At 39.7% G+C, this 25,185-nt stretch overlaps 1 protein-coding gene across 2 annotated transcripts in view; it reads left to right on the forward strand.

Annotated features, from left to right (window-relative positions):
- Positions 1-18: 18 nt before the first annotated feature.
- Positions 19-25,185, forward strand: part of GXYLT1 (glucoside xylosyltransferase 1) — a 46,320-nt gene continuing 21,153 nt past the window's right edge. The window contains exons 1-4 of one of the 2 annotated variants that reach the window (XM_046685187.1): positions 19-285; positions 8,947-9,039; positions 18,898-19,069; positions 21,878-22,003. In XM_046685187.1, the coding sequence (XP_046541143.1) occupies positions 65-285; positions 8,947-9,039; positions 18,898-19,069; positions 21,878-22,003 (612 nt within the window). In that variant the 5' untranslated portion in view covers positions 19-64. The remainder of the gene's footprint in view (positions 286-8,946; positions 9,040-18,897; positions 19,070-21,877; positions 22,004-25,185) is intronic. The other variant, XM_046685196.1, reaches the window with a different exon arrangement.

Below are 25,185 nucleotides of genomic sequence, written 5' to 3' on the forward strand. Positions count from 1 at the left end.
CCAGTTCGCCCGGGCGGGCGCGGCGGCGGCGGCGGCGGCGGCGGCAGCGGCGCGGGCCGGGGCGATGCGGCGCTACCTGCGCATCGTGGGGCTGTGCCTGGCCTGCGGCTTCTGCTCGCTCCTCTACGCTTTCAGCCAGCTCGCCGTGTCGCTGGAGGAAGGAGCGGGCGGCGGCGGCGGGAAGCCGCAGGCCGGAGCGGCTTCCTGGCTCGCGGGCGGCGGACGCGGCGCCGCGGGAGGGGCGGACAGCGCGGGCCCCGCGGCGCATCCCGGCCGCTCGGACAGGTACGGTCGTTCCCTGCTCGGGGCCGGGGCCGGGGCGCGGGCGCGGGGATGGCCTGGCCCGGGCTGCTCGCCGGTGCGCCCGCGCGCCCCGCGCCGGGCCCGCGCCTCCCGCGTCCTTGCCGCCGTCTCCGAGCCCCTCCACTCATTTCCCTCCTTCCCTGAGTCCCGGGGCCAGCCCGGCGCGCCTCCGGACCCCACGCGTTTTGTGTTTATCTTCTCACCCATTCCTTCTGCGCTCCTTAAGGCAGTTCGAAATTAATTTTCAACTTTTAATTGACAGTTGCTTTTTTTTTTTTTTCTTTAGGATTCGTTGAAAATAAAAGGTGCCCCACAATAGCCTTCTTGCTCTCTGGCTGGTGCGAATTCCCTCTTGTTTCCATGGAGTTCAAGTTGAGATATTTAAACCTCAGGCTGGCGCCCTAGTTCAGTTTTTTCCTTCTCCTGCGTGGAGCGTCCCATTTTCGTGTGTTAGCGCTTAAATTTTTCATTATTAGTCTCTTAGTTAAATCTGGACAGCATTCATGCGGATTGTGAATTTTTCTTTGGAAAACAATCGGTCTGTTCTGAAACTTATAGCAAGTTAAGAAACATGAGCGGTACTTAACATGCGTCTTTTGTGAGAGGGAATAGAAGTATCTTTCTTTAAAAATCGGGATTTATAAAGCAGCATGATGACTTGTGGTTTTACAGAAATCACTGCCAGAGTTGGAATCACCATGAGATTCAAATGGAAAAAGGAATGCAACGCATTATGAATGCTTAACAAAATCTGAGCGTTTCCACTTCCTCGAAAAATAGGCTCCTCTATTTGTGGGCATCTCTGCTCTCTTAGAAAGAGGCAAAGGCTGCTTTGATATGGGAAGAACGTATCGGGTTGGTAGGAGGAGGGAGTGCAGGTCCCCTGTAGGCTGTTTAACATTCTTCTGAGAGTTGATGGTCTTTCCCTAAATGAAAAAGGGACGTTTGGGCAGAGGAGCTGCGTGGAAATCTGGATTGTCATGTTTTTGTCCTATGAAAAATGTTTTATAGAGCCATTACTGAAATCTTAAGTTTGATGTGTCAGAATCGAGTCACCTGAAAAGCTGTATGTTACAGGTCCTCTGAGCAGGAGAACTCCTCATTTTAAATGAGGCATACATTTCAGTTAAAACTGAAAGTGTATCAGTCTTTGTGAAAATGTGGTGAAGTACATCTCACCACGTGTGCGTGTGTAAGGAGAAGTTCGGGCAGAGGAACAACATGGGAAAGCTGAAGTGCCATGTTTTTACCCTACGATTTGGTTAAGGTCAGGAGAATTCCTAAGACATCAGGACTCTTTAATTTTAGGTATTATTATTTATAGCATCTTTTTAGATTTCTCATAGAGTTCAGTCATCTTTTCTGGTTGCCATGGGATATGGAGTAGGTATCCTTAACCTCTCTTCCTATGTCTGAATCCTTTGACCAAGCTCTAGAGGGCAACGGTAATTTGACCACGATTAGAAACTGTGTATCCAGCTGCTCTTTCTGTAAAGCTGCTGTGCTAAGAACCTCCTCTAAGTAGTGTTTCATCAGTGGAACACTGGGCTATGAGGCAAGGAACGTCTTCCTTTATCCGTAGGACTTGGTTATCATTGCATTCTTTTTTTTGAGCAGTCCTACCTGAAAGATTAAAACTATTGTTTCTCACTTTCACGTAAAACATAGGATCTAGGATCATACCCAGTAGCTTCCATTGGTCAAATCTTATAGAAAATATTCATTGGATGGAATTCTGTGATGACGGAATACTTGGAAAGGTCCTTCCAGGTTCTCAAAGTAAAAACTCTAAAATGATAGGAACAGGTGTGTGTGTGTGTGAGTGTGTGAGGAAGATTGACCCTGAGCTAACATCTGTTGCCAGTCTTCCTCTTTTTGCTTGAGGAAGATTGTCACTGAGCTAACATCTGTGCCGGTTTTCCTCTGTTTTATGTGGGATGCTGCCACAGCATGGCTTGACGAGCCGTGCTATCTTTGCACCCAGGATCCAAACCTGCGAACCCCAGGCTGCTGAAGCAGAGCTCAAGAATTTAACCACTGTGCAACCGGGCCAGCCCCAGGAACAATTTTTTAGTGAAATCTATTATTAATTAGTGCATTCTGTTTGAATCCATTTTTTGGTGTTTAGATAGTGCGCGGGTCTTAGAGTCAGACAAACCTGTTTCTCATTCTGGCTATGTGTTTGCTGTGACACCTTGACCACCTCTCTGCTTCAGTTTATCACTGGTAAAATATAGATAATACTTACCTTACTTAATTTGTAATAGTCAGAATTCTTAGTTGTCAGTGATTAAAATCCAAAACAAAATGGATATTAATGGGCTTCGATGGGTTTCTGGAAGGAACAGAATTTAAGGAAAAATGCCTGGGCAGTTCCAGGGACCTTAAGGACTGGGAGCTCTTATTCTCTTCCGCTGTAGACAGGCTTTGTTCCTTGGGTCTTTCTGCTCCTTGCAATGCTGCTTCTCTCACCTCAAATAGAAAATTCTAGGGAAAGGCTCTCATTGGCCTTGCTTGTATCACGTGCCCACCCATGGACCAGTCAGCGTTGCCTGGGATGAAGGATCTCTGCTGCTCTGGCTCTGTGTTGCTTGCACATCCCTGTGGTGGACAGAGTGACATGGTTGGTGTGGGAGAGGAGTGGTGCCTTAAAGGAGGGCGGTGCTGGCTAGGCAGTAGCTCTTCCACAGAGACAGACTCTTAAGCTGGTCAGTACGGACAGACTGTGAAGGTGTGCAGTCTAAAGCGGTTGTTATTACCAGGCATCTGTACTTCTGCAGGAGGAGTTACACCATTTTGTGACTTTAGCTACTCCGGGTGATTCAGTTCCCACATTTCATTGATGAATCTTGACGGTGATTATCAAAATTTCAGCCTCTTGTGGCTCAACAGCCGTGTGGTAGTGGGGAACCCAGAAACGACTAAGCATTAGAATGATACCATATCTGGACCTGTCATGCCCTTTGTGTGGAGTCATCTCCTCTTTTTCAATCTCGTTTGGCCATCGAGTTGTTTCTCCTGGGTCCTGTGAACACAAGGCGGAAATACTGTGAATTTAAAGAGTGGAAAGAGTAAGGGCTTTGGAGACACAGGCTTCAGCTTTGCCACTTATGGCTGTGTTCACCTTGAACACATTTCCTCATCAGTTAGATAGAGACGAGAGTGTCTATGGTATTGGGTAGCTTGTGAGAACTGAAAGGAAATAGCTTGTATAGATTACTGAGCCTGGTGCCTGGCACAATAAAATTGTAGCTGATATGGTGATCATTTTGATCATTTAAATTTTAATTGATTCTTTCCAATTCCTGACCTCTGGATGGATGGTCCAGGATGCCTGGCAGTGGGGTCTGGGAATCTATCTTTTAGATCCCCACTCCAGGTTATTGGGATAAAACCAAAGATTGAGAACCACCGATTTAGCCGAGAATTGTTAGACCACTATTTTCACACTACTTTATTAGTGGAGATCCCCCCCTCCCCCCCCCGCAATTATTTTTGAAGAATAGAGGAATTGGGGCAGTGAACAGTGAAGAAAGCTGAATTACTTAACTAAAACCACCTGAATCTCTGCTTGGTTAATACCAAGACATGTCACATAAAACCGATACTCTGCACCTTGTATTTTAGTTCATTGAGGATCATACTTCACATGGTTGTAAGTGCTTAGCACAAACCTGACTAGTAATTAATTCATTAAAATAGTATCGTTCTATGCTTTTGGGGGGGAAACTGCTTAGGCTAATGAAAAAATGTGTACTTTTGATTTACAAGTCCTATTGTATTTATTTTATTTCTTACTTATTTTTTCTGCTTTTTCTCCCAAATCCCCCCAGTACGTCATTGTATATATTTTAGTTATGGGTCCTTCTAGTTGTGGCATGTGGGACTCCACCTCAGCATGGCCTGATGAGTGGATCCGAACCAGTGAAACCCTGGGCCACTGAAGTGGACTTAACCACTTGGCCAGGGGGCTGGTCCCACAAGTCCTATTTTAAAACGTTAAGATTATCATCTATTTGTCGTACCTGGTGGAAATACTTCCCCGACATGTTGACTTAAATTTTTTTTCAGTGTGTATACATGGTGAAGTTTAAAATTTTTATGTATTCAGATTGGCAGTTTTTTTCCTGTATTGTTTTTATTTTTGTCATGCATAGAAAGACTTTCTACCAGAAGGGTTTTTTCCCCCACTTCTTTAACATTTAAATCTTCAATCCAATTTTTGGGGGGAGGGGGCAGCAAAAGGGTGATGCTGATTTAATTTTGAAGTGGTGAAGTCATTGTTCCTTGCCATTTGTTTATAAACAGTCCTTTTCCCACATCCTTAGTATTCATGAAAGTAGAGATTTAAGAAAAAGAAGTGAAGACCTGACTTAGAGTTAGAAATTAATTTAAGCAGTCTGGAGATGATTTTTAGTTGAAAATGAGTGACCTGGGCCCTGACCTTCATATAATGGTGCTTTGTCAGTATCTTGGGAGCGGTGTCCATTACTGTGGCTGGAGCTGCCTCTGCTGCTCTCGCAGCACAGTGCAGTGTCTGCGCCTGGAACTTGCCTTGGTGGCTTGCTGCCCTTCGTTCAGACTCACTCCCACATTCTTATGCTGGATATGCCTAAACTTATCCCCGACTCTGAGTTGTGCATGGTTTTCACCAAAGCCTCATGACTACCATGGACAGTCTGAAATGAAAAATACCTGTTCCAGTTTAGTTTAAAAGTATATAAGACCTTCTCTTATTGGATTTAAGTAAACTTCAATCATGAGAACTGTTACTGTGGAGAGCATTGTTGTTAAATGCTCTGTTTAATCCAGAGCATGAACTGTCTCAATTTTTGAAACAGTTTTCAAGTACTGAAATTTTGGGGAATTTTGTTTTTGATCAGGTTTTTTTTTTTTTTTTAACTTTTGAAGTAAATATAAGTTCACAGGAAGTTGCAGAGACACCCCACCCCATGTACCCTTCACTCAGTTTCCCCCAATAGTAACATCTCACATGAGCATAGTGCAATACCACTGTATCCAGAATATATGTGTGTTAATCTAGGGCAATGTTCCAACCCCAGAAATTGACGTTGGACAACCTCTAGACCTTATTCAGATGTCACCAGTTTTACATGCTGTCGTGTGTGTGTGTGTGTGTGTGTAGTTTTATCACATATGTAAATTTGTGTTACCACCCCCACAATCAGAATACAGATCTGCTTTCTCACCACAGAGATCCCATGTGCTGCCTCCTTTGAGTGGTTTGCTTGTAGACAGGCCACCTAGAGCTAGAAACATTAAGCCATATGAAGTTTGAGGATGAGCCATAGTCAAGGTTTATTTCAATTTGATCCACAAGGAAAAAACTTAGCGTTTTTAGACTTCACTGAGTTTGGATGTCTCTGTAGATTGAAGGCATACCCACTTGGCTCAGCTTACAGTTTTTCTCCTATTACAATTATTGAATAGAGTTACCTCTTTGAATGCTGTATATCTAATGTTCCATTTCCAATAGTTTTAAGAAATAAAAGCAAAAATCCCACAACTAGAAGGACCTGCAACTAAAATATACAACTGTGTACAGGGGTGGTTTGGGGAGATATAGCAGGGGAAAAAAAAAAAAAAAAAGAATGGCAACAGTTGTTAGCCCAGGTGCCAATGTTTAAAAATAAATAAATAAATAAATAAAAGCAAAAGCAACTAATAACCAGAGCTTGGATAACTACCTTTACTTTTTGAATATTTTTAAACTTTGGGTTTTTTTCTGGCCTGAAAATATAAGTGCTATCCAGATTAGTTGCTTTTCCTAATTTATTGTTTGCAATAACAGTTACTGGTACATCTTGAGTTTCTAATCTCTGTCTTGATCTTTAAAACTAATTTTGCATAAGTGAGAGAATGTAAATTTGGGAGATAAGAAACTTTATGTTACCCTCTTGCCAGCAGCACCTCAGTATTTTATGATTTTTTTTTTTTTTTTTTGTGGTGAGGAAGATTGGCCCTGAGCTAACATCTGTGCCAGTCTTCCTCTGTTTTGTATATGGGATCCCGCCACAGCATGGCTTGATGAGTGGTGTGTGGGTCCATGCCCAGAATCTGAACCCGTGAATCCTGGGTGGCCGAAGTGGAGCACACAAACTTAACACTATACCACCAGGCCGGCCCCTTTGATTTTTTTAAATAGTAAGCAGCGTGTGTACTCACTAGTGCGTGTGTTTTATACTTCCATTAATGAAAGACAGAAAGAAGACCATCCTGTCTGTAAACTGTGTTTTCTAACATTGAGTTATGGTCAAGAAACTTACCTAAAACTTGACTTTTTCCCTGCAATTTCATCTGCAATAATTACTTTACAGTGATTACATGATCTAGCAATTCCACTTGTAGGTGTATCCTCAAGAGAATTGAAAATATATGTTCACAGAAAAGTTGTACATGAATGTTCATAGCAGCATTATTTATAATAGCCAAAAAGTGGAAAACAACCCAAATGCCTATCACCTGGTGAATGGGTAAACAATATGTGGTATGTCTATCCATGAAATGGAATATTATTTGGCCACAGAAAGGAGTGAAGGGTGCTGGTAAGTGCTCCAGTGGCTGAACCTTGAAAGTATTGTGCTAAGTGAAAGAAGTCAGGCTCAAAAGGCCACATACTGTATGATTCCATTTATGGGGAATGCCCGTAACAGGCAGATCTCTAGCGACACAAAATAGGGGTTGCCTGGGGCTGAGGGATTGCCAAGTACAGGTTGAGGCAGAAAATGGTATTGTTACATAATTTCAAGCAATAATTTTTACAGAAAAATTTGAGACTTCATTTTCCATTTTCATTTTCTATTGTGGTAAGGTTCAACGGGGGGAGGTGGACTAACCCGATTAGTTATTTCCTTCCTGGAACAAAGGTGCACTTTAGGTGTTGCTTACAAATAAATCGTGGATTTGTTGAGAGTTGTGATGATAGCTGTATCTGAAAGATGGAGATAGCTATTCTGAAGGTTTGTTGTGAAACTTACAATGGCTGTGAAAGTACTTAAATCTGAAAAGATCTCTCTGTTAGCTGTTACCCCTGCCACTGAGCCTGTCTCCAGCACGAAATGCAAGGCTTAAAAAATACATAACCATGGCTGGGAGGGGACAAACATAACTTTCCTGATCAAGTTGTTTGTTTTACTGGTCTGCACACATTTTCTTTCCTTTTTCTGATTTATCAGCTGTTTACAATCTGTAACATTTTATGCTGTGTTTGAAAATGGTGTCCCTTTAAAGGAAACCCAAATTACAATGTCTCTTTTTTCCATAGATTTAAAAATTCCGGCTTTGCAGTTTTTTTTGCAGTAGTACAACAGAATTACTCAGGCAGCATTTAATCAACCCTCAGGGCCTGCCCCAGTTCCCAGAGATTCTGACTTAGGGGCTCTCCGGGTGATTTCCTTCCGCAGCCTGGGTTGAGACCCCCCTCTCTTAGACCGTTGACGTTTATGAGAGATATGATTAGAGATCTTTGCAAATCTGAAATTTCTTAAACCTTTCGCTGTAAGAACAGTAACTTATAATGGAATTTATAGTGGGGGAAAAGCTTCCTGGGGATGGCACATGGGTTAGTGACTCCCCCTCACTTCATTCTGCCTCCTGTAGCACCCAGACTGCCACTGTAGTGAATTTCAAACTAGACTGTTGTTTCGAAAGGAATGACAATGAAAAACATAACTTTCATAATGTGAGGCATTGCTGTTTGTTTAGGTTTTTTTTTTTAGCTCCAACCTGCAATCTAAGAAGAAAGATCACACTTTTTCCTTCATTTTAGCTTGTGTAATATAGTGAAACTGAGATAGTGTAGGTAATGAAACTGAACCATGAATATCAGCATGATTTCTTGGTTTTCAGTTTGAAACACCATACAGGTAGCTTGGATTGAGGATTAATTTAGAAGCATTTAGAGATCCTTTCTTCCCCAGTATTTGTAGCATTTTTTTTTTTTTTAAGGATTGGCACCTGAGCTAACAACGGTTGCCAATCTCTTTTTTTTCCTGCTTTCTCTCCCCAAAGCCCCCCAGTACATAGTCGTATATATCCTAGTTTTGGGTCACTCTAGTTGTGACATGTGGGACGCCGCCACAGTACGGCCTGACAAGCGGTGCCATGTCCGTGCCCAGGATCTGAACCCGCGAAACCCTGGGCCGACGAAGTGGAACGTACACACTTAACCACTCGGCCATGGGGCCAGCCCCTGTAGCATTTTAATTTTGCTTCAGGATAAGCAGATTTTTTTTTTTAGGCTGAAATGGATTTTATTCTAGGGGGAATATGTGTAGTGCATGAAGGAAAATTTTAGAAGTATTTCCATATTTTCCGTGTTGCCTGAGGAGGGGGTTTTAATATATTGGGAGAGTTCCTGACTAGAAAACTATTTTCCAGTCTGTGTGGTGTCTTCTATCTAAAGGTTTTAAAGTTCTATTTAAAATAATGGTACCCTAAGTCAGGGAGAAATCAATTTCCAGAAATCCTCAGGTTACCATAGCAATCTTGGATTTGCAAAGTTGGATTTGCAGTTTTGTTGCTGTGAAATAGAACAATAAGTTATTATGTTATTGAGTAATTCTTTGTTAGTTTTAAACCGAATACTCACATAGGACTCTCCTTTGTGTCTTACTCTGTCAGGTGTAAAGATTTCTCTCTGTGTTACTGGAATCCCTATTGGATGCTGCCCTCTGATGTTTGTGGAATGAACTGCTTGTGGGAAGCGGCTCTTAGGTAGGCACTTAATATTTAATTGGTAGATCAGTGTAGGTAAGATTAGATAGTAGATAATAAATTTTTGACTGTAATAGGACGTAAAAATGTTTCTTTCCCTGTAATTTAATACTATCATACAAGTAAATAATTCATTTTCTGATTGGGTTTTTCTATTCCTTTTTCCCACTTTGTAGTTGTTATCACTAATTTTTAGTGCATACTGTGTATAAAATGCTTTACATTTTTTAGATGTTATTAAGATAAACCATTGTTTTAGGATAATTTATGATGTAATGTTAGGTAACAGGTGATAAAGTGATAAACAGGTGATCAAGATAGACTTCCACTGACATGTACAGACACATGTATGGCATTTATCTAATTTAAAGCTGGTATGCTGAACATTTTGTAGGTGGATGTGGACCGGTGCGGAAGGGTTATGTTGGTTATTAGCAGAGATTGAATATTGGGGAATGTGAAGATAAAGATAAGTGTTTAATGATGGAGCAAACTATATGACATTGTTTATTGACCTTTTAAGTTACTGAATGGCTTGGCTTTCTTCATTGATCTGGATAGTGAAGACACTGGATTGGCTGACCTCTCAGGTCCCTCCCTGTTCTAACCTTTATTGAAGGAAACAAGTGTCAATAGGAATGGGATAGCAGACCATCTCCCTGAGACAGTGGCAGGGGAGAGTGAGGCAGTAGCTTGAAATGCTCTTCCCCAGAGTAAAATTTCTTTGAGAGTCACCTTTTTTTACTGTATTTTTATGATTCACTTAAATTTGAATTCTACTCATTGCATTTCCCAGACACAGTGCTAGGTGCTAAGAACCAGACTCGGAGCTTGGTTAATGTGGCTCCATCCTTCTGGAGCTTACATGCTGATGGGAGCACCACACTAGTAAACCTGAGATTACAATAGAGTGACAAATTGTAGCTATGATGATGGGAGAAACAGGTGAGTTTTCAGGTGGGGGTCATCTTAAGGCATCAGAGAAGGCTTCCTGGAGGGAGTGACTACCTGATGAACAAGAAATTAGCCAGGCTCAAGGACAGGAGGTGAAGTACTCCAGTTGGGAAGAACTGCATTCTTAATGTATATTGGTAGTATGTATTTTCAGATTCTTGTGTTCCTAGTACATTATGCATCCAGTGAACAACTTGGGAGGGAATCGTTGAAATCAGATATTTTAATTATATCTCGTTGCTATGGAAAAGATTGGGTGATTGAAATTCTAATGTGGGTCAGTCAAGTCAGATTATTCAAATTTTTAAAAACTAACTTTTTAAAGATAATCTTACCCTTCAGCTTGTTCATAATTTTGGAGAATTGGAGCTCCATATTTTCATTCTTACAAAAGTTTGCTAATGAGTGGAGATTGACAAACACCATTGTGCTGTCTTGAGCCATGCGACATAAATCTACTCCCTCTGGGAGCTGGGTAAGCTTGAAAACTTTTGTGTACTCTGATTTATACACCCCAGCTGTTTTGTAAGTTACAGCGTGAGTAATAATTCTTCCCTCCTCCTCAACTGCAAGAGGAGCCCAGGGAAGTTGACCTCATCCGAATCCTGCGGCCTCTGCTTATTATTCCTTTCATTTTGGCTTCTCCAACTCATTATTTTCCTAATGCTCCCAAGTACTTCTTGATAAGAATTACTTGTGGATGGATACATAATGTTGTAAACCCTCATGCTTGTCACTCTCCTTAATTTGAGATTTTATTTTTTTAATTTAATGAATTAATTAACTTATTTGAGAAAGATTAGCCCTAAGCTGACCTCTGCTGCCAATCCTCCTCTTTTTGCTGAGGAAGACTGGCCCTGACCTAACATCCGTGCCCATCTTCCTCTACTTTGTATATGGGACGCCTGCTACAGCAGGGCTTGAAGCAGTGCGTAGGTCCACACCCGGGATCCAAACCGGCGAACTCCAGGCCACCAAAGCAGAATGTGCAAACCTAACCACTGCACCACCGGCCAGCCCATACTTTGAGATTTTAAAAGTTACACCTTTCTCTTAACTCTACTTGTAATATTGCATCCATGGTATGTATCTGTAACCTTTTTGTTAGATATATCATATTGTATAAAATCTCTTGAATTTAATTTCTTACTTAGAATTTAGGGCCCCTCGCATTTAATGGCTCTCTTCAAACATACAGATAGGCCAGAATGCCTTCCAGTTGCCGTATCATTCTCACCCACCATTTCAGTGTTTAAGTAATGTCTCATCTTGGTCTGACTCTAAGAGCTTCCCTGCCCACCTGGTAAAGCTTCTGTGAAATTCCCCTTTCCTCCCACCTTAGGTCTCACATTTTGCCTGACACCAGTGCGCCCTCGGCTATCACTGTTTTCTTCTCCCCAGGCCAGTTCCAGCCTTCCCAATTTGAATTCTTCACATAATTTTATTTTAATCAAAGCTTATCTAGGGGATTATTTCCTCCCAATTTATTATACAGTGAACATAACCTAGAAAAGAAAAATTGCCTCCGGTCCTTGAAACCGAGCGAAATGCAAAATCCCTACAACAAATTTCTTTCAGCCCTTTTTCCTTCAGGCATTCTTCTTTCACTCTCTTTCTCTTCACCAGCAAACTTCTTCTAAGAGTATCTACTGGCTTTATTTCCTTAACAACAAAAAACTTAACACCTCAACCCGCTCATTATGAGCAGCTCCTGCCACCTGACGGAAACCCTGCTGTCACTGCAGTCGCCTCTGACCTCGGAATTGTTCTTCTGGGGCCTGATCGTCCTTTTCTTGTCCGTCTGACACTGGTTACCACTTGCTCTTTCTTTCTTTCGACTCTCTCCGTCTCTGGCTCTTGAGGTGTCTCAGCCCTTTGCTCTCTCTGCCCCTGGACACCTCTCCCTATTCCGGACTCCTAAACACTGATGTTCTGCAGCACTCTGCTCTTTCTCTCTCCACTCCGTGGATAGTCACAGGGTAGTCTGGTTCACTGATGTCTTCAATCCGGAGAACTGTATTTCCAGCTGCATCTCAGTCATTTTTACCTGGCTGATTCAGATGCCTCAGACACTCTTGTTCAAGCCTGTATTCATGGTCTAGCATCTCACAGCTTCCCTCGTCTGTATTTTGTATCCTGGCTGACGACTGACTTTCCGCATGTCAGTCCACAATGACTCTTCTTACCTGTCTCCTTCCACGCTGTTGCTCCTGACGGCCTCTTCCTTCCTGATGCCTTAACTACGAGTTCATCACTTCTTATCCAGCTCGTATGATCTCCCTTCCCTGCCCTCCTCTTCTCCCTTCTCTGTATCCTCTGCATCACTGTACTCACTGCATCTGTTGTAGTTGTGAATCTCTATCCACTTCTAGACTGTTGATTTTGCATGTAAGTACCACCTGGTGTTCATCATTTACGCTCCATGCCTAGCAAGGTGCTTGGTAACCAGTAAATAAGCAATGATTTTCCCCAGAATTTCCAGACTAGCTTGGATGTGTGTGTAGTGAGCTTCCTTAGCAATCTTGACTTTTTTTTCTATTTTAGAAATTAACATGCCCTGTAATTAAATCTTTAAAAATTCTGTGTTTTCACAACAGGCTGTAAATTGTGTGAGGTTAGGATTGTGGCTTTCTTGCTTATCCCCAGTGTCTAGCATATGAAAGGAGTTTAAATATTCATTAAAAAGAATAAATTATCTCACTAAATTGTGTCCTACAAATTATATGGATTTTAAGCCTGCGCCAGCATTGTATGAGTGTGCTGGTGTCACCATAACCTTAGCATTAGTGGGAGTTAGAATTTTACCACTGATTAGGGTAAAATGATAGCTTATTATTGGTTTATATTTCATTATTTGGTGAACATATATCCATATTTACTTAACTTTTTGACCTTTTATTTATATTTTCTGTATTGATATTTACCTGTTTTTAATGCTTATTTTATGAACCCTTAGAATGATATATTCTCCTTTTGCCATTGGTTACAGATATTTTCCTCATTTGTTTCATTTTTTTATGTTATCTTTTCATTCTGCAATATCTTAATTTTAGTATTATTTTCAAATTCTGTTTTAATGTACTAATTTTTCTATGACTTAAGCTTTTAAAATATTTGATCTGTCTTTTTATAGTGGGAATTGATTTTCAACTCACGGAGTCTGAGGTTATAAGTGATTTAGTGTTACCTGTATTATCTCGAGTGGTCCTATGCTAGTTTTAAGAGAGAGATTTTTACAGATTATTTTAAATTGTGTTTTAGCGATAGATACTTATATTTCATGTTGAACTTTTAAATTCTCTTTTTTATGTTTTGTGTGAAACCCTGAAGAGTGGTTTTTTTTAGGTATTATGTTTGTTTCAAAAGTGATTTATATACCACTCTTTAAAGTAGTTTTACCTAGTATAACTAGGTAAATTCATACTATTCAGCACAACTCATCTTTTATAGTAAGAGGAGAAACTTTTTTTTTTTTTTTGAGGAAGATTAGCCCTAAGCTGACCTCTGTTGCCAATCCTCTTTTGCTGAGGAAGACTGGCCCTGAGCTAACATCCGTGCCCATCTTCCTCTACTTTATATGTGGGATGCCTACCACAGCATGGCTCTATAAGTGGTGCGTAGGTCCGTACCCAGGATCTGAACTGGCAAACCCAACTGAAGCGAAACATGCAAACTTAACTGCTATGCTACCTGGCTGGCCCAGAGAAAGATTTTTTTTTTTTTCCTTTTTCTCCACTGAGCCCCCTGGTACATAGTTGTATATTCTTCGTTGTGGGTCCTTCTAGTTGTGGCATGTGGGATGCTGCCTCAGCGTGGTTTGATGAGCAGTGCCATGTCCGCGCCCAGGATTCGAACCAATGAAACATTGGGCCGCCTGCAGCAGAACGTGCAAACTTAACCACTCGGCCACGGGGCCAGCCCAAAAGATTTCTTTTTAAGCTATACATTAAGGAAATTGTTATAAGTGTTTCTGAATATAGTTTTCCATTTTGTTCAATGGCAAGTTTTTAAAGATAGGTTCATGGCAGTTATTTTTTAGTTTGGGGAGATTGTTATCAGAAATTTAATTTGTTTAGTTTGACTTTATATACTTCATTAAAATGCTAATTTCTAGTTCAAATATTATTATACATTGTTTCTTTTATAGAGAAAACACTAGTTTAATCATAGGCTAGAAGAACGCACTGGAAACTTAATGCTGTCTAAATAAAAAAATAGAAGAAAAATTATTGTGATGCCTTTATAGCAGAACTGTTACTTAAAATAAATCTGTTAACAGTGTTTGTATTAGAATTTATCATCCAAAAACATTCTTTAAGTAGTAACTTTTTTTAGATTCCCTCTCAAGTTTTTACTTTGGTCAGTTTCAAATCTGCAGAAGTTAAAAGAATAGTGTAGTGAACACACTGTGTACCCTTCACTAGGTATTTACCTGTTATCAGCATTTTGCCACTTTGTTTTTTCAGCTAAACCATTTGAGAAACAGTTGCAGCCATTATGACACACGCCTAAATGTTCAGCGTGTATCACCTAAGAACAGGACATTCTCCAGTATAACCGTATCACTTCAAGTTATTTAACACTGACACAATATATATTCATGTTCCTATTTCCTTATTTTCCTATTATGAACTTTATATCTTTTCTTCCTCATTCAGGACCCAGTCAAGGTTCAAACGTTGCATTCAGCTGTTAGGTCTATTTAGTCTGCTTTGCTCTAGAACAGTTCCCCAGACTTTTCTGAGGGGAGGTGGTGGTGGTATCTTTTGTGACATGATATTTTTGTTTTGTTTTGCAGACTGGCCCTTTTTCTGAATTTGCCTGTCTCCTCCTGATTACATTCAGGATTTGGGGCAGGAATACTGCATAAGGGACACTGTGCTCTTCGTTGGCCCTGCCATCAGGAGGCACCTGATGTCTTAAGTTTAATATTATTGGTTGTTAAGGTGGTGGCATCACATTTCTACACTGTAATAGTATCTTTATCCCTTTTGTAATGTGTGGGGATAATATCTTGATACTCTGTGGTTTTTACATCCATTAATTATTCTTGTTCAAATCAACTATTACAATAGTGAATGCAAAATAGTGGTTTTTGTAATTCTGTTATTCCTTCTATATTTATTTGTTGGTATTCGTCTTTAAAGAAGGATTCCCCCACCCCCTTACCCCATTTTAGACTCATGGATTCATTTTTTTAACCAAATGTGCTATCATTCATTACCATCATAATTCCTATGTCAGTTGGCTCAGGTTATGCCAAATTTAGCCATGGGAGCCCTCAAGTATTATCTGTGAATTATCTGAAGACTTTCTTCTAATCATGTATCTGTGGAAAAATTGGTTTGATGTAAAAATGTCCTTTTGAATAACAGTTCTTAAAATTCACAGAGACTTTTCTCTTATTCACACTGTGATTAAAATATAGCACATTTTTTCCAGACCCTGACAAAATTATGCCATTTAATTGGGACCAACGTTACTTGAATGGATGCTTCCCTGTAGCTCCTTAGAAGGTCTTAGTTCTCCCTTCCTCTCGTGTAGGAGCTTACCTTAGATGTCTTCCGGCTGCAGTTGTTTCCTGTCCTTGGGGTCTGGGGATAGGGTGGTGGGCAGAGACATCTTCAAAATATGTTTTGTGTTGTCAGTTTAGGTCTTGAAGTCTGTACGGTATATGATACTTTTGCTAAAAAGGGACACATAACAGAAAAACAAGTGCAGTGTATTTGACCATATTCCTTCCATAGAAATTGCTGGGTTCGGGTGATGGCAGTGTGGCTAAAACAAGCTAAAATGCCTGGGAGGAGTCGTCCCTGGGACTGATTGTAGAGGGATGGTTTTTTTTCCTTGAAGAACATTTGACTTATTTTTCTTTTCTGTTTTACAAATTTTATTTTTATTTTTCCTTCTTCTCCCCAAATCCCCCCAGTACATAGTTGTATATTCTAGTTGTGAGTCCTTCTAGTTGCGGCATGTGGGATGCCACCTCAACATGGCCTGATGAGCGGTGCCATGTCCGAACCCAGAATCCGAACCAGTGATACCCCGGGCCGCCGAAGCGGAGCTCGCGAACTTAACCACTGGGCCACGGGGCCCGTCTCTGACTTATTTTTCTTAAGAAGGTTTATTATACTTCTTGTCTCTGTGTAGAGAATTCTGTGCAAAACAACACATGACTGTTACGGCTTCATTTTTAAATCTCTTGACTTTTACCTCTGGGGCAGGATCTAGTTACGGCCGATTAAGCGATCAGCCCGTTATAGCTTCTCAAGTCTTGGTGCTTTAATGAGGACCTTTATGCCATCATGAGAAGTAGGATCTGGAGGCATTCACCTGAAGGGTGATGAGATAATTGAGAGCTCTGTGCAATTATGTCTCGATTGCCTTGTCTTTTACTTGTGTCATTGTGGCTTCCACTGATTTAAGATGAACTGGCTTCACATCCCGTTGTTATCGGTATAGAAAGTGTAGATGTCTAGTCTCCGCTCTGATACAGTTTCAGTGTCATAAACTGAGGGGCTTGACAGAAAAGAGGGGAATGGATAGAGGGTGCAGACAGGGGAGGAGGTGCTACTTCTTTCTAATTGCCGTCAGGGGAAAAGAGTGGAGAGCTTTAACAAGACCCAGGCTTGTGCTGAGACTAGATATATGGAAGGAGAGGCACAGGGTGGGAAAAGGATGAATTCCATGGTAACTCTGTCACAGATGACGTCTGCACAGTCAGAGAGCCGTGTGCAAATTTACACGATTGTCCCCTACCTCAAACTATTCGTAAAACTCAATTCCTAGTAGATTAATCTAAATTTTAAGGGCAAAGTACATACCTAATATTATATCTTAACTTAATGATAATCTTAATATCTTGATGAAGAATAAGATATCACCACTGCTTCTGGAATAGTCATAGACTTCTTGCAACAACAACACTTTATTTGTGACTTCTCCACCTAATACCATTAACAAAGTGTATAATAATATTTAATTTTGTGAATTATCTGGGGGAGGATTCTTTTTCTTAAAAGCAGGGTTTTTAAAATTGTTTTTAAAGAACCTCACCTATAGAATAATTGGCCCTTTAGCCTGAACAAATGGCAAGTTCTCAAGGTATTGAGGAGTCTAAGTTTCCCTCCCAGGAGAGGGATCAGGGAATGCAATGACCTCACTGTTTTCTAGGGTATAATATTTCAGCTGAAGAGCTTTTCTGCTCCCCTGCTGAAGGCTGACCATTACCAGTAATTGTGTATGTGAGAGATGTCCCACGTGAGAGAAACGAACCCATTTTCGGGCCTCAGGAACCCAGGCAGACTGGAGTAGCATCAGTCAACTGCTGTTGTAAACATCTCCAGGCCCTTCACTAAACAGGCTGGTTAATAGGAATGGATAGATCCCGCAGTCAAAGCAGGAGCACATTATATATATATATATTCAGACTTAATTTTTTTTCTATTAATATAAAATAATTCCAAATGTTTTAATGTTAAAACATTAAGATATGTGAATTTGATATTCAAGCATGTTTTATATAGTCCCTTGTTTGTATTTAATATTACTTAGTATGATTTTCTGTTTCCTGATATCCTGGTCAATTGAGGAGCACCCTAGGAGCAAGAGCAAGATTTTCCTCAGGAAACACTTCTAGGTCCACTCTCACACAGGGACCTGTGAATACTCAAGATTCCAAAGTCCTGTGCTAACGACATAACTACAGTAATTTTAGCTTGTAAATTTAAGAAAAACGATTAGTCACCCATCCCTCCTACTGTAAATCTCAGTAATGTCTACATTACCACTGTTAACGTTAATATAATTTCTAATTCTTACACATTTTACAGAAAGCATCTCTGTCAGCAAAAGTTGAGTTAAAGTCAAATTTGCGTGTTTCTGGGTCAGACTTTTGTACTCTATAATACTTTAATGTGGTACTAGTTTCATGTTGTCTTTGTTTCTTACATTCCTTTAGCTGTCAGTTCCAAAAAGATGATTTTATGCCATAATTACAAATGAGATCTTTATTTTATATTATAAATCTATTAGTTCATAGCAGTGCAGTCACACATAATTAGTCTCCGTGTTAAGAGAGTCTGGCGTAGCCTGGACAATGACTTGGGTTGAGGAATCTTTCCTTCCCAAAAGACATACCAGTGTTTGATTAGTATGTGCTAGCCCATCCCAGGAATTTTTACCTCTCACTGATTGCTTGGTAAATGGGACCAAATGTGTGTCAGTGACAAAAGTAATGTAAAGGAAACTTTTTCTCGTAATCAACATGGTTGAAGACTGGACGTAATACTGAACTATTTATGGGTGAATTTATGTCTGGGTTTGCTTCAGAATGACCCGTTGGTTCGTGGAGGGGAGTGCGGGGAGGTGTTTTAGATGAAATAAGAATGCCTTGGAATGGATATTTGTTGCAGCTGGGACATGGGTACATGAGGATTTATTGTATTTGCTCCACTTTTGTGTTTAGGATATATATATATTTTTGAATAAGAAGTTTTTTAAAAATTTGAAGGGGGACCTTCAAATCAGTGATGCTCCCTTTCTCAGTTGCGGAGTTGCAGTGAGGAGTAAGCCCTGATGCCCAAGGACGTTCAGTGAGTAATGAATTAACTTCTCACCTGTACGTCTAGGTTGGCACTGGTTATGTCCCGGTCTTGGGAGAGCTGAGAAAATAGTCATTTTCTGTGTTCTGTGGTTGCTAGGGAGGAACATATGCTGAGAAAGGCTGGTTGAGAGTATAGAAATGTACAATTGATTCAACATTGTAACGTGGTAATCTGATGTGTCTTTGCTCTTTAAGTAGAAGTTTCAAACTTCAGTTTTTGAACATGATCCAAATACCACGTTGTAAACATGTTACCCTATACTAAAACTGTTGGAAAATGTGGTTTTCTTTTCTATTAGGTACAATCTGAAAATACAGCCCGTTGAGAGAATGCACCTAGCTGTAGTTGCCTGTGGTGAAAGACTGGAAGAAACTATAACCATGTTGAAGTCAGCTCTAATTTTCAGCATCAAGCCTCTTCAGTTCCATATTTTTGCAGAAGATCAACTACATGATAGTTTTAAAGGCACAGTAAGTATCTGAGACTTAGTCAAGACCGTAGAGCTGACAGTTTAATGGTATGCTATAACAGAATGTTATTCCATTCCTGCATTGAGCAAAAACATTTATTCTGTAACTCTGCCCTCCTAGAGTGGGAAGTGCTCTCTGCTACCACTTCAATCTGAAGAGTCCAGATCTAGGATCTAAGAGGAAGGTTTGTTTTTGAAAAGGAGTAGGCTACTTAAAGTCCTTTGCCAAGCTTGGAGGTTTTGTTTTACTGACTGTAGTTCCAGGATGTTTTAACTGAGAAGTCCTATGATTTAATTTTTTTCCTCTCCTTGGCTTGGGAGTATCTCAACCAGAGTGTGCACAAAGGTTTTAATTCTCTTTTGAGGGGAGGGAATTCTTGATTGACAATATGGAGGGAAGTGGCTTCTTGCTGTAATAAAACAAAGTTCTTTATTTTGGTTGGTATTAGTTACAATTAATTTGGCTGTAATGGCAGAAAATGCAAAATAACAGTGGCTTAAATAAGATAGAAGTTTATTTCTCTTTCACATAAAAGTAGGCAGTCTGAGGTATGTGACAACTCCACGTCTTCAGAGAGTCTGACTTCTTTCTTGTGGCTGAGCCATCTTTAACATAAGGCTTCTACCTCATGATCCAAGATGGCTAATCATGCTCCAGCCATCACACCCATATTCTAGCCCATGTGAAGGAGGAAGGACTGAAGAAGGGCAATCCTCTCCTTCCTTCTAAGGGCACTTTCCAGAGGTTGCCCGTGACATTCCTGCCAGTATTTCATTGGTCTGAACTTAGTCATGTGACCATACCTAGCTGTGAGAGTTGAAAATATACCCTTTAATCAGGGCAGCCACGTAACCTCCTTAAGATCAAAAAAAAAAAAATACCATGCAAGAAGAGGAGAACAGATACAAGGGAGAGAACACATAAGAAAAAGAAAATTCACCTGAAATCTCAAATCTCACTACCTTTTGTTCTGAGATTGGTGGTAAAAATGGTGATAATGACTATCTCCCCCCATCTCTGTCTCTGTCTACATTAAATTAACCTTTGAAACTGAATTGAATTTTTATGCTTGGTCTAACAGCAGGAAAAAAAGTGTATTTCATGATTTTTCATCATTAGTTCATTTTGCATATTGAGTGAAAAATACAACTTGGGACCTCAAGTCTTTTAGTTTTCTGCCAAAATCCTTGATTCCTAGAGGTATAAAGTTTTAACTATTTAAAAATATTTCTAGTATCTGTATTTTTGAAATGTACTTTTGTGGTCTAGATCTCTTAATCTGGATTGTTTTCTAAAATATTAACTGATGAATTAATCTGTCTTAACAGTTCAGAGAATAGCAACAGATTGCTACTAACTGTGGAAACCTTTGAAAATGTAATAAAAAAGTAAAATAAATTTATAGCTTCATCTTATATGCATCCTCTGTGTTGTATTCAAATCTGGCCGAGTTCCTGCTTGTGTACTATATACTATATGGTAAACTCAGTTTAGCTCTCGTAGTCAACTCTAAGAATCTTTGGTTTTGCTTGTGATGAAAGAGTGTCAAATATTTGTGGAATATGCTTTTACTGCAAACAAGATGATTAACTACTAGTGTTAAATAAAAAGTGACTAAGATTTCATTTTGAAATTGATATTGAAAGGATCTTTACGTGATTTATAAATTGCACAGGGAAACTAACATGCTAGTGTATTAAACTAATTACCAGAGACTCCAAAGCAGAGTGTTGGAAGTAAAGATAGTGCCTTAAACTATGGCAGAAGGCACTAATGGTTTTAAAAATTACTTGAACACAGTAATAATGCAAAAAGAAGGACATCTTCAGTCTGTTACATAAACTACTTCGTTTTTTCTCCCCCTATAAATAATTTGCAAATGCTCTGTAAGAAACTTGAATCAACAATTCTGTTGAAGCAACCTTGATAGGTAATACTTAACTCAATTTGAAACAATTCAGTATCTTGAAATGCATTCAGGACACCAAAGAGGAAACGTGTTCATTATAGATTTTCAGATCTATTTTCCTTTTTGTAATGATTTTTTAAAAATTGGCATTGGGGGCTGGCCCCGTGGCCGAGTGGTTAAGTTTGCGTGCTCTGCTGCAGGTGGCCCAGTGTTTCGTTGGTTCGAATCCTGGGCGCAGACATGGCACTGCTCATCAAACCACGCTGAGGCAGCGTCCCACATGCCACAACTAGGAGGACCCACAATGAAGAGTATACAACTATGTATAGGAAGAAAAAGGAAAAAAATAAAATCTTAAAAAAAAAAAGATAGTAGAAAAAAAAATTGGCATTGGATGTATATTTATTAGAATATTTTATTATCAGGAATAGCCATGCATATTAAAACCACATAGATGGATAAATATTTTCTAATCAGTTTCATATTGGTCTGACTTGGAATGTCAACATTTTCTCCGTCATACATCCTATGGGGATGAAATTAGTGCTTAATTTTTCTGAGTTTCATTTGTCTGGGGATTGGAGGAGTTGTACATCAGATAAAGTTGACGGGGATGGACAACTCGCAAGGCTCTGTCAACGCCCTGATTTTGTGATTGTTATCTTTATAACTTTATTGTGCCTCAGATCTAAAGGGTGGAGTCTTTCTGGCATATTACTATCATTTTAAAGTTTTGAATGAAAACAAAATCTTGGAAAGAAGAATCTGGCTTTCTCTTAACTGTGTATACAGCATAAAATGTATAATATTTTTTAGCCTTTTTTGTTTCATAACCTGTTGGTTTATGATTTTACAGAAAAAATTGAAACAAATCTGAACTGAGTTATTTTTTTTTTTAGCTCGACAGCTGGTCATTTCTGCAAACATTTAATTATTCGTTATACCCAATAACTTTTCCAAGTGAGAATGCAGTGGAGTGGAAAAAACTCTTTAAACCATGTGCTTCCCAGAGATTGTTCTTGCCAGTAAGTTTTTTCCCCCAATGTTCTTTTTTTTTAATCTTGCTTTTACACACAAGTTAATGAAGAGTTACATATAAATCCAGTTAAATAAACACACATGTGTGATTTTCCCTTTGAATGTTAAGGGAAAAAAAACTTCCTGTAGAACAAATCAAAGCTCTAATAAAAACCTCTGTTAAAAATGAAAAATGTAAACAATTTCTGTTGAAACACTATATCTTACATTATAATTTATCCAGTTGCTATAAACTGTTTTATCTCTAAGAAGGAATAGAGGTTGTCAGATCTTAATGGAGCCAAGTCTGTTGCCAGCAGAAATGCAGTGACAGTCGGGCCGGCCTGGTGGTGCAGCAGTTAAGTTCACATGTTCTGCTTCAGTGGCCCGGGGTTCACCAGTTCAGATCCTGGATGCGGACATGGCACTGCTTGGCAAGCCATGCTGTGGCAGGCGTCCCACATAGAAAGTAGAGGAAGATGGGCACGGGTGTTAGCTCAGGACCAGTCTTCCTCAGCAAAAAGAGGAGGATTGGCAGCAGATGTTAGCTCAGGGCTAATCTTCCTCAAAAAGAGAAAAATTAAAAAAAGAAATGCAGTGACAGTATCACCTTCAGGTTGCAGACTACATTCATAAATTGGGAAATGTGGTAGATTGCATCTTTACATAACCATTGCTGTCCTGTACCAACCAAGCTAGCTCTTTCTAACTGGTATTTTAACAGACACAAAATTTAAGGCGTATGACCTCAAAGGGAGATGGGAACCATTTATTCAGTGGAGCTGTTGTTTGATGGTGTTCTCTGGTAGTGATAAGCCCTGATTATCTCTTTATAATCTAAAAATATTCAGAAGCAAGGTTCTGTCTTCTATTTTAAATTGATTTCACCCATAGTTTTAAAAATCGCAGTGGTTGTTAGGACTACTATAGTGTTAATGTAAATGTAATGCAAATTACTATTAAAATAGTAATGGTAGTAGACTCATTTTAAGAAGCTCACAAGTTTCTAGAAAGTATATAAATTATGGGAAAGAAACTTCAGTTACTTGTTATTATTAAGTGGATTATGGCGATTCTTAGCTTATTAAGAATATAGTTTACTGAATCCACGATGTCAGTAAGATTTGAAGTTGGTATAATTTTGATAGCTGAGTCTGCCTAACCAGTATCTTTGTTGCTGTGTGTAAAAAATTTGAATCCTAGGATCTTTCTCACTCTTCTCTTCCATTGTAAGGAGCACACAAATAAAGGATTAAGATTGGGAAAAAACCTGAGAAGTTTTACGTACTTCATGGAGGCTTTTATAAAAAAAATTTTATGTTGAATTGTTGCAGTGTCAGATTCATTTAATTAGTCTTTGAGAGCCTATTTTCTCCCAAGTATCTGTACTAAGTGTTGGGAGTATAGAAATGGACAGGTTTCCTGTTTTTTGTTTTTTTGGGTTTTTTTTGAGGAAGATTAGCCCTGAGCTAACATCTGCTGCCAATCCTCCTCTTTTTGCTGAGGAAGACTAGCCCTGAGCTAACATCCATGCCCATCTTCCTCTATTTTATATGTAGGATGCCTTCCACAGCGTGACTTGCCAAGTGGTGCCTTGTCCACACCTGGGATCCGAACCGGCGAACCCCGGGCCACCAAAGCAGAACATGCGCACTTAACCACTGTGCCACCTGGCTGGCCCCAGGTTTCTTGTTTTTGTAGAGCTTATTGTCTGAGGTGGGAGACAGACATTAAACAAACACAATATGACATTAACTAAACACAAATATGTTACTGAAAATAAGTGATGAAAGAAACATGAGGTCACAGCCATTTCTCTTCCTTTTTGTTCTACATTATTAACAAGTTTAATTGTTGATGATGTGATATAGAATTTGCTAGATCATTTAATGATGTAATCTGGTTAAATTCCTAAATGGAATTCTAAATACTAAAGTAAAATACTTGAAACCTGTCGAATTGTCCTCATAATTCACTGTTACTTCTGCATCTTGTTAGCCAGATTTAAGTAAATTGATGCTCTATTTTTCTAAGGGATAAATTTTTTTACTGAGTTTCTCTTCCTTTGAAATGGATGAATTAAAATAACTAATGTAAGCTGTGCCATCTCCTTCTTCCCCTAAAAGGAACCACAGAAGAACACTGACGTGGTTATTATTTAACCTTATGTCTGATCTCCAGTTGGCAGTGGCTCCCAACGTGAACTTAGAGCTTTATGCACATCTTCCTAGTCTGCCAAGAATACAGTGATCTGTCAACACATGATGTACCATGATACAGAAGCAGAATGTTGCTATAAACACAATTCTCCCCAGTTTCTTCTCCCCTGTAAAAAAGAGAGAGAAACGTCCAGACACATAGCCACATATCCTTTTAATTGGAGTCTTTGAACAAGTGACCCTTCCTTACTCAGGCTCTGTGGTCAACCATCAGATTTTTTTCACAGCCTCGTGTTGCATCAGCTGGTGGGGGAATGGGGTGATTTCGGCCTCCTAGCTGTGCATTAAGGCGATGGCTTAACTTTAGCTGCAGGAGGGAGCAGTTTTGAAAAAGGAGCAGAATGAGGATCAAGCTCTTATTCTCATATTCTTAACAAAAAAGGTTTAGGTTAGCTTAATCACTGAATCTTGCTAACACCCTGGGAATAGGCAGTAAATTTAAATTTGCAGAAGTTGAATTCTAAAGTCGGTGGGTAAGGCAGAAGTAAAAAATTACCCTCAGAAATCCCTGTGAAAGGCACATGTTGGAGATTTAACGTCTTCCAGAAAGTAACAACGTAGCCAGTCTTTCTTCCAAGACAAGTCTTGTCTCTTTACCCTTGCTAAGTGCACGCTTTCTTTGACTTGGGAAATAGCACAGAAATAAGAGACGGACTCTGGAGCTAGGTGGTCTGAGTTCCAGTTTTGGTTCTACCATTTACGAGTTGAGACCGAAATGATATAAAGGTGCCAACCATTAGTGTTACTGGCTGAGGGGACAAGCTCAGAAGATCTTCATTTGCCCTGGTTTATTTCTGTATTGATCTCAGGAAATTAGGATTTGAAATACAAATTCACCTAAGTAAATGTTATTTTCCGTGATGAAAAACATTTCCTTCCTGAATATAGCTTGTATTTTATTTATTCTTCCAATTGTTAGTGTTGAGTTTTTGTTCTGATTTGTCTTCATAGCTTTTCTTTTCTGGAAATTA

This window comes from Equus quagga, chromosome 1 (genome assembly GCF_021613505.1).
Source record: "Equus quagga isolate Etosha38 chromosome 1, UCLA_HA_Equagga_1.0, whole genome shotgun sequence".
NCBI classification, from domain to species: domain Eukaryota; kingdom Metazoa; phylum Chordata; class Mammalia; order Perissodactyla; family Equidae; genus Equus; species Equus quagga.